This window comes from Marmota marmota, unplaced genomic scaffold (assembly GCF_001458135.2).
Source record: "Marmota marmota marmota unplaced genomic scaffold, marMar, whole genome shotgun sequence".
NCBI classification, from domain to species: domain Eukaryota; kingdom Metazoa; phylum Chordata; class Mammalia; order Rodentia; family Sciuridae; genus Marmota; species Marmota marmota.
The window spans coordinates 41,453,740-41,463,995 of NW_026000016.1; the positions used below are offsets into that span (position 1 = coordinate 41,453,740).

The 10,256-nt window shown below is 34.3% G+C and overlaps 1 protein-coding gene across 1 annotated transcript in view; it reads right to left on the reverse strand.

Moving 5' to 3' along the window:
* Aspm (assembly factor for spindle microtubules) overlaps positions 1 to 10,256 on the reverse strand; it is a 54,717-nt gene that overhangs the window by 25,442 nt on the left and 19,019 nt on the right. Inside the window, exons 6-10 of the mRNA XM_015483791.2 lie at positions 5,307 to 5,552; positions 4,276 to 4,343; positions 2,960 to 3,101; positions 2,270 to 2,400; positions 1,394 to 1,569 (exon numbers count right to left, since the gene is read on the reverse strand). Coding sequence (XP_015339277.1) covers positions 1,394 to 1,569; positions 2,270 to 2,400; positions 2,960 to 3,101; positions 4,276 to 4,343; positions 5,307 to 5,552 — 763 coding nt within the window. The remainder of the gene's footprint in view (positions 1 to 1,393; positions 1,570 to 2,269; positions 2,401 to 2,959; positions 3,102 to 4,275; positions 4,344 to 5,306; positions 5,553 to 10,256) is intronic.

A 10,256-nucleotide genomic window follows, 5' to 3' on the forward strand; every position in this document is an offset into this window, starting at 1 on the left:
ATTTTTTTTTACAGAGAAAGAAACAAAGGCCCAACCAACAATAAAAAATTAAAAAAAAAAAAAAAGAAAGAAACAAAGGCCCAGAGGAAGTTAATTTAATTGATCTAATTCATCATCATATACTGCTATGACAGAAATAAGACAGCAATTAAAATCTTGTTTCATCAGTTTCCATAACTACAGTTGGTCACATTCTCTTTCTCTCTCTCTGCGTATAATAGTAATGCATACAATAAACATAGTTGAATGTCTACCTAAAAAAGACATGTACTCCGGAGCTTGAATTCAAATTCCTAATATCATCTAGGTTACCAATATTTTATCCACTACACAATAGTCAATATTTCCACAGAAAAAGCAAGCCTCATCTGATGTTGTATATAACTAAAAGGTGGCAAAATTATTTACAGATCACAGTTTCTAAAGGCTAGAAAATGACTTAAGATCATCCTAGACCAATCAATGTAGGAAACATTTCTGCAACAATAGACCAACCCATTACCAGTTTAACTGGCTGGTTTGAAATTTAAATACACATAAAAAAACATACATAATGGGGCTGGGGCTATAGCTCAGTGGTGGAGCACTTGCCTAGCATGTGTGAAACACTGGGTTTGATTCTCAGCACCACATAGAAGTAAATAAATTAAATAAAGATATTGTGCCCATCTATAACTAAATCTCTCTCTCTTTTTTTTTAACCCCCAAAGTGTTTCCTTGATAAGGGTATAACATATTGAAGAGTTCCCTAGAAATAAGACTAATGTCTCCAATCCAGAAATTCTAAAGAGACTAACTGAAGGACATGGTCAAAGCCAGGCCTTCCAAAGCTGAAATAAGCAATCCATTACTAAAATCATAGCCAATTGTGAGGGATTCCAGTTTATTATTTGGGAAATATTCTGTAATTTAAAGTCAGGCACCAAAGAGTCTATATCTCCATTTTACTCTATAAAACTTGGGCAAGTCATTCTATCACTTCATCTGATTTTAATCAAACATTAAAACAAAGTAAATGCTACTAAAGCTAGTCTGAAATGATAATGGAACTCATGAAGCTACTATTGATATAAAATGTATTTAAGTGTTTCATGTTTTAATTAGTTTCATGCTCTTTCCCAGTCTTTTTCTGAGATATCAGTAGTTCCTAACCATGTACTACAGAGCATGTACTCAAGTCACATGCCAACAGAAAAAAAGTGTGATAGGAGAAAAGTTTCTGGGCATAAAACTGATATCATTTTTTTGAAAGAGAAATCTCAATTTTTTTCAACCCTAAATTTATTCCATTACAAGAACAAAAAATATATATATTTATGAGTACAGAGTACGATGTTTTCCAAAAAATTTTAGTCTATTCCATTAGCAAAATGATTCTATTTCTTATACTTACACAAGACGCACTCCACACTGCAAATCTACAGCAAGATTTGTAACAGAAAAATCAAATTCATCAAATGGTGTCTGAACGTGGCTAACAGGCAATCCCAAAAAGCCAAGGTGACGGGAAAGATCACCTTCACCACTTAGGAAATCTCGTGAAAAAGCCAGAAGGATTTCTTTACTAGCCTACAAAGAAACAGGTTGCAGATATAATATTTCAATAGTATAACTTTTCATATAATAAAAGCAAATCCTTTTGGTCATTCTGTACATATAGACATAAAATTAATTATAGTATAAAAAGATTTTCAGTTTCATATCAAATGTTAATACTGCAAATATCATAATACATTTTCATTTTATATTCTCTTTAAAATTTGTTCATAATTAATAACATACTATAAAACCTAGCATTAATTTGATAATATACTACATCAAAATTAGGTAAGAAATTTCCCTCAAAATTAATTTCTTAGAAACATAGTTTAGTTCATTTTCATGTCAAAATTAAGAGTAATAATGATGTACTGGTGAAAGGTTAACCAACAAAAAATCAGGCAAGATAGAATTACTGATGAGATTCACTAAATAAACATTCATTCATATTATATTCTAAAATATTAGTCTCTAGAAAGTTAATGTTCTTTCTGGGCTGGGGATGTGGCTCAGTGGTAGAGTACTTGCCCCACGTGTGTGAGGCAATGAGTTTGATGCTCAGCACCACATGTAAATAAATGAATAAAATAAAGGTCCATCAACAGCTAAAAAAAAATTTAAAAAAAAACAAACAAAGTTAATGTTCTTTCTAAACAGAAAATATGCCATAAGATCAACAAAAGTCTTAAATGGGAAATTTGAAATATATAACATAAAATGAAAACTATACCTTGAATTCGGCATCTTTACAGAAGAGACAAGGATCATGATCAATAAGTCTGGAAATTTTAGCATGATCAAGGAAACAGACCAACAACAATAACTTTTTCAATGTGAACTTGGACAAAGCTTCTTCATGACCTTAGAAAAAAAATATTAAAAAAAATAATAACAAATTCATCCATGAAAGGCAAGTTTCACTTAAAACATGAAAAAAGTAGTAGCAAACAAATAAAAAAATCAATCTATGTGCCTTTCTTAGTGTTTTACATATATGAATTCAATAAACTTACACAACAACTCTACATAAGAGGTACCATTTAATATTTTCAATTCATGGATAAGGAAAATGGGCACATGAGGAGATTTAGCTGGATTCATTCAACTGACATTTAAGGAGCACCTACTATTTGCAAGCTTTGTCCTAGGCACTATATATACAGTAGCAAAGCATGACAAATATAATCTGAATAGGATTTATAACCTACTGGAGGGAGAAGATGGATAGAGACAACAAATAGTAGTAACAATTATACATAGTAAAGAGGAGTAATGGGAATAAGAGAAAGGAAGGCAGTGGAAACAGACCTATTTAGACTGGTTTCTTTAAGAAAATAAAACACAAATAGAAACAGGAAGAATAACTAGAAGCCATTTGTGCATAGTGTGGAGAAAATGCAAAGGAAGCAGCAATGTTTACCATCTCTGTATAAATGAGGAACAGTAGGGTGTCTATATTCAGCTGCTATATCAGGATTCCAAAGCAAGCGATTCAGAATAAACATAGCCAACCCTGTGACATCACTATTGTCTTCCAAAGATATGAGTTCACCATAAATTGTCTAAAAACAAAAAATTAAAACCTAAAGTCAGAATCATACTACCTCAAAAAAGGAATGAAACGCTATTGGAGAAGAGTAGACAACAATCTTCTAAAGAACTGGTAATAGTCTATATCCTAAACAGTAAGGAAATGACATAGTCATTCAGTAAATAACCCTTTAAAACTGTAAATATATACTTTATGCATTTTTAAGTGTTTACTTCACAACAAAAAAAGACAAAACTTAGAACTTAGATAAATTTTTAATCATCTGACAAAGAGCATTTACATTTATGTTTAAAATTTTTCCTTTAAGTTAAAGGAATATTACAGGTATATACCACTGCTGGGGGCAGTGGTATATACCTGTAATCTCATTTACTTGGAGGCTAAGGCAGGAGGATCACAAATTTGAGGCCAGCCTCAGCAACTTAGCAAGACCCAGTCTAAACAAAAAATAAAAAGTATTGGAGTAGAGTACTGCTGGATTCAATCTCCAGTACCAAAAATTTTAAAAAGTATAGGAACATTGTTCAAATTTAATTATAACCATGCCACTACAGATATCATGAAAGTATAACAGAACCCTAATTATTCAAAATTTTATAATAATTAACAAGTACTATGTAATAACTCAAATCTGGATGACGTTTTTTAAAGTAGTAGTCCATCAAATAATTGGAAAGTTGTGATTTGGCTCAGACAGTTGTAGGTACAAGGCTTGACCAATTACTGGCATTTTACAAGTCACTTAATATCATAGCTTTCACTTTGTTAGAGAAGTAAAAATAATAATACACATCTCATTGAGTTTTAAAGAGACTTAAATTAGAAAATATGTTTTAAACAGCCTAGTCTTTTCATTTATAAGTGTTCAAAAATTAGTTTACTATACTATAGGTTCATTACAGCCAAGACCACATTATGTATACTTAAAAGACTACAGAAGTAGCTGGGCATGGTGGTGACACAACTGTAATCCCAAGTGGCTTGGAAGGCTGAGGCAGTTTGAGGCCAGCCTTAGTAATTAAGCAAGGCCCTAAACAAGTTAGCAAGACCTTGTCTCAAAATAAAAAATAAAAAAGGGTGTAGGTGTGGCTCAATAGTAAAGTGTTCAATCTCCAATTTTATTAAAGAATATTCTAAGTACATAATTGAAAAATAAACTGTTTAAAACTAAAACATATGCTCACCTCTAGGCCAATTCGAAGCCACAAAGGATTATAGGATAATAGCCAGTTCAAGACTTTCTGACGTTCTCCTGAAATATAGATCAAAAGAAAGACAAGTTCAGATCACTAATTAAATAAAGAGGATAAAATTCCATGGAAAAGATATCAGTGGGAAAAAAAAGAATAATCACTTATATGAAGCAAATTGTCTATATGAAAAATGCTTCTATTCCTAACTATACATGATTATATTTATCTATGTGAGATTTTGGGCAGAAAAGCTAAAGCAAGTAAATTTAGCTTTGAAACAAAAAATATCTCTATCTATCTATCTATACACACACATACACACACACACGAAATGAAATCAGTGTCTGGAAGAGATAATTTTACTTTTATATTTATTGTAGCATTATTCACTGTAGCCAAGATGTGGAAACAAACTAAGTATCCATCAATGAAAGAAAGAATAAAGAAAATGTGTTGTGTCTATACACATAATGAAATACTATTCAGCCTCTAAGATGAAGGAAATACTGTCTTTTTTCACAACATGGATAAGCCTGTAGGACATTATGTTAAGTGCAATAAGCCAGGAAAGGAAAAACAATCACTGTATTATCTTGCTTGCACATGTAATCTAAAAACATTGAATTCACAGAAGCAGAGAGAATGGTGGTTGCCAAGGGCTGAGGAGATGCTTATCAAAAGGGTATAAAGTTTCATTTATGCAAGATGAATAAGTTCTAGAGATCTACTCTATAGTATTGTGATTATAGTTATCAAAGCTGAATTACAAACTTGAAATCTGTTAAGAATACATCTTAAATGTCCTCAACCAACCCATCCTCCCCACAAGCGTAACTATGTAAGGTGCTAGATATGTTAATCAGCTACATTGTAGTTATCATCTTACAATATATATGCATATCAACATCACACTGTACATCTTAAATATATACAATTTTTATCTGTCAATTATACTTCCTTCAATAAAACTGGGGGCAGGGACTAAATGCAAAATTTAAAAAATTAATCAATAACCTTCTTACCAATATCTTTCCAGAGGTGTTTATCTTTTCGAACAATTAACCGCCTATTTTCAATTTCAATTTCAAGCTTTTTAATAGCTTTAACCATTTTTTCAGATGTAAATAAACAGCATGCTGTGCGGCGTAATCTATTCAATCTGCACCGTGCAGTATAAGCTCTGAGAGACATTTCATCTTTTGTAGGCGCTCTAGGAACACTTATTTTATGTTGATTCTCCACTCCCAAAAGAAGAGTAGCAGCATTTACTGGGTAAAAAAAAAAAAAAAAAGGATAAATGTTTCTGGTTAAAAAATATCATAAATTCTTAAATTCAGCAATAAAATCCAACTTAAGATGATAAAAATGGAATCCATTTCCAACTCCTTCCAAGTTTTCTTCTGATTCTCTAATCTTAAAATGTAGTTGTCATCATTCACTAAGTACCTTGGGCCAGTATATCTCTATAACCTGTTAGCACTACCTGTTACCACCAACATTTTAAATATTAGCTTCTCTAATCCAGAATATTAAATGACCTTTGAACTGGCTTATTTTCCATCATTTTTATAAATTAATTAAATAAAGTTAAGCTCCTAAAGAATGTGATTTTTGCTCAGATCCAAGATGGTAGACCAGAGGGAGGCAGCATTCTGTGCCCCAGGCCTCAGCTTTAGAAAAGGACTTCTGACTCCTGACTACTTGCTCATGCAGGTCACAAGGTGCCTTAGTGGAACCACGGGCATCAGCACCAGCGCAGAATTCCCAGACGCCGCTCCCACGAAGTACACTCAGCTGCTACCCATGCAGGAACTCCAGCTACCACTCCCATGTGGACCCCCATCTTCCAGTGTGGGGCTCCCTCGGTCGCCTCCATCTTGGGACTCGGCAGCTACTGCCTTAGTCCCCTACTTGTGCTAGCCGGCCTGCACCTGGGGGCATCAGAAGCTCTGAAAAAAAGCTGAGAGCTGCAACACTGCATGCTACAGAGCTCATCTGAACCAATCACAACACATCTCCTGGCTATCCCACCCCATCCCAGAAAGCAGCTGCCTCCATCTTGGGTTATCTTCATCACCATCGTTAGTTGGGGCAACTACCAGTTTGGAACACCAAATAGCCACGTACCCATAGTTTTCTAATTCCTCCCAATCGCCAGCAGCTGCTAACTTGGAACAGTGCAATAAAAAACAGCCCTCTGTGACAGCCACCAGAGTGCAACATACAAGAACCTCTGGAGAAAGGCTCCTGATTAGGCAGTAGAAAGGGAGAGGGTGAGGGAGATACACTTTAGAGACTAATTTAGAGGGCAGGAACTGTGAGGTCTACAGGTGAGATAAGGAGATAAGACCCAGCACCCACATGACAGGAGCAGATAGATGCCAAAGGAGATCCTTGAGGTGCAGTCTCCCGACTGGAGTGCCAAACCCAACTTCCAGGTGCCCTGCACACAAGACCAACCCTCACACCCTGGTAACCCCCACCATTATGAGGGCAGAGATACTAACTAAGAACAGACAACCCCACCTACTGGATGAGAAGGGAAGCAGGAAAGATTCTCATCCCCAACCAAAACAATCCTTATTTCTTCCTTTGAGATTTTTTTTCTTTCTTCTCCCTCTTTATTCTCCTGCCCTCACATCCCCAACATATGTGAAAGCAAGTACTTTGCATGAATTAGGATATTGAGGACTCGTAACTGAATAGTATATTACAGTTGTGTTGTATATTCTTTTTTTTCTTTCTCTCCAATTTTTATTATTTTAACATTTTTAAATTTTTCTTAATATACATGTGTTTGTTTTATGTATTCTATGTCTTTCCTCTTACTTGTCTACCCCAAATTACTACCTCTCTATTCTCCTGCTACTAACATTCTTCTTTAGATTTCTCTTTCACACATCCTAAGATTAACTCTATATCCTCATCTCATACCTCCTCAACATATCTTCCTACACCTCACCCCGGGTTCTTTGCCCACCATCAGAAATTGTAAACCCTTTTACAAACCTACTGATTATATTATAGATAATACTTGAATTTACCATTTCTGTACACTGTGACCAAACTGTAAATATCTTAATAACAAATATTTGTTTTTAGGTGGTATTTTGTTTATATTTGTTAACATTGTCCTTTCCCTCAGGAGAGGTATTGGAACCCTACAGGGGCACTATAAGCCTATGGGATAAAAATGATAACGCCTTGGATCCACAGAGCTAAAAAGGAAGACACAAAAGCAACATGAAAAGACAAGGGAAGAAGGTGCCACAAACAAATGAAGATACCACATTATTAGAATCCATGGCCAGCACAGCAGATGAAATGACAGAGAAGGAGTTCAGGATGTATATAGTTAAAATGTTTTGTGAATTAAAGGATGATATAAGAGAGCAAATACAGGCAGCAAAAAAAATCATCTTGACAAAGAGCCACATAAGCAAATGCAGGAAGCAAAAGATTACTTCAATAGGGAGATAGAGGTTCTAAAGAAAAACCAAACAAAAATCCTTGAAATGAGAGGCTGAGGATGTGGCTCAAGCAGCAGCGCGTTCACCTGGGCATACGCTGGGTTTGATCCTCAGCACCACATAAAAAAAAATAAAGATGTGTCCACCGAAAACTAAAAAATATTAAAAATTCATTCTCTCTCTCTCTCTCTCTCAAAAAAAAAAAAAAATCCTTGAAATGAAAGAAACAAATTAAAAGTTCAATTGAAAGCATCACCAACAGATTAGACCACTTGGAAGACAGGACCTCGGACAATGAAGAAAAAATATATAATCTTGAAAAGAATGTAGACCACACAGTGAAAATAGTAAGAAACCATGAGCAGAACATTCAAGAAATATGGGATAGCATAAAAAGACCAAATTTAAGACTTATTGGGATAGAGGAAGGCATAGTTCCAAAACAAAGGAATGAACAATCTATTCAATGAAATAATGCAGAAAAATTTTCAAACATAAAGAACGAATTGGAAAACCAAATTCAAGAGGTTTACAGGACACCAAATGTACAAAATCACAACAGATTCACACCAAGGCACATTATAATAAAAATGCCTAACATACAGAATAAGGAGAGAATATTAAAAGCCACGAGAGAAAGGAATCAGATTACATATAGGGGGACCCAATTAGGTTATGTGCAGATTTTTCAACCCAGACCCTGAAAGCTAGAAGATCCTATAACAACATATATCAAGCTTTGAAAAAAAAAAAAAAATGGATGCCAACTAAGAATTTTGTATCCAGCAAAAAACTAAGCTTTAGATTTGCTGATGAAATAAATATCTTCCATGATAAACAAAAGTCAAAAGAATTTACAGCTAGAAAACCTCTACTACAGAACATCCTTGGCAAACTATTTTATGAAGAGAAAATGAAAAACAACAATAAAAATCAGCAAAGGTAGGTATTACACTAAAGGAAAAGCTAATCAAAGGAAAACCAAGTCAAGTTAAATAACAAAAATAAACAAAAGTGGCTGGGAATACAAATCATATCTCAATAATAACCCTGATGTTAATGGCCTATATTCACTAATCAAAAGACATAGGCTAGCTGATTGGATCAAAAAAAGACTGAACAATATTCTGTTTTCAAGAGACTCATTTCATAGGAAAAGATATACATAGACTGAAGGTAAAAGGTTGGGAAAAATCATACCACTCACATGGATTGCAGAAGCAAGCAGGGGTTTCCATCCTCATATCAAATAAAGTAGACTTTAGCTAAAGTTAATCAAAAGGGACAAACAAGAACATTTCATACTGCTCAAGTGAACCATATACCAACCAGACATAACAATTTTAAATATATATGCCCCAAATAATGGAGCATTTATGTTCATCAAACAAACTCTTCTCAAGTTCAAGAGTCAAACTGACCACAACATAATAATTTTGGTGACTTTAACACACCTCTTACACCACTGGATAGGTCTTCCAAACAAAAGCTGAACAAAGAAAATATAGGACTCAATAATATACTCAATAACCTAGACTTAATTGACATATATAGAATATTTCATCCTTCAATGAGAAAATATACTTTCTTCTCTAAACACACATGGATCCTTCTCTAAAACAGACCATATATTATGCCACAAAGTAACTGTTAACAAATACAAAAAAGTAGAGATACTACCCTGCATTCTATCAGATCATACTGGAATGAAATTAGAAATTAATGATAAAATAAGAAATACAAACTATTCCAATAACTGGAGACTAAATAATATGCTACTAAATGAACAATGAGTTGCGAAAGACATCAAGGAGGAGATTAAAAAATTCTTAGAGGTAAATGAGAACACAGATACAACATATCAAAATCTCTGGAACACTATGAAAGCAGTTCTAAGAAAAGTTCATTGCATGGAGTTCATTCCATAAAAGAAGAAAAAGTCAACAAATAAATGACTTAACATTACATCTCAAAGCCTTAGAAAAAGAACAACAAATCAACACCAAAAGCAATAGAAGACATATTTAAGGAAATATTTAAAATCACAGCCAAAATCAATGAAATTGAAACAAAAGAAACAATTGAAAATATTAACAGAACTCATCACCATCTCTAGCAGTCAGAGAAATGCAAATCAAAACCACCCTAAGATACCATCTCACTCCAGTAAGATTGGCAGCCAGTATGAAGTCAAACAACAACAAGTGCTGGCGAGGATGTGGGGAAAAGGATACTCTTGTACACTGCTGGTGGGACTGCAAACTGGTGCAGCCAATTTGGAAAGCAGTATGGAGATTCCTGGGAAAGCTGGGAATGGAACCACCACTTGACCCAGCTATTGCCCTTCTCGGACTATTCCCTGAAGACCTTAAAAGAGCGTACTACAGGGATACTGCCACATCGATGTTCATAGCAGCACAATTCACAATTGCTAGACTGTGGAACCAACCCAGATGCCCTTCAATAGATGAATGGATAAAAAAAAATGTGGCATTTATACAC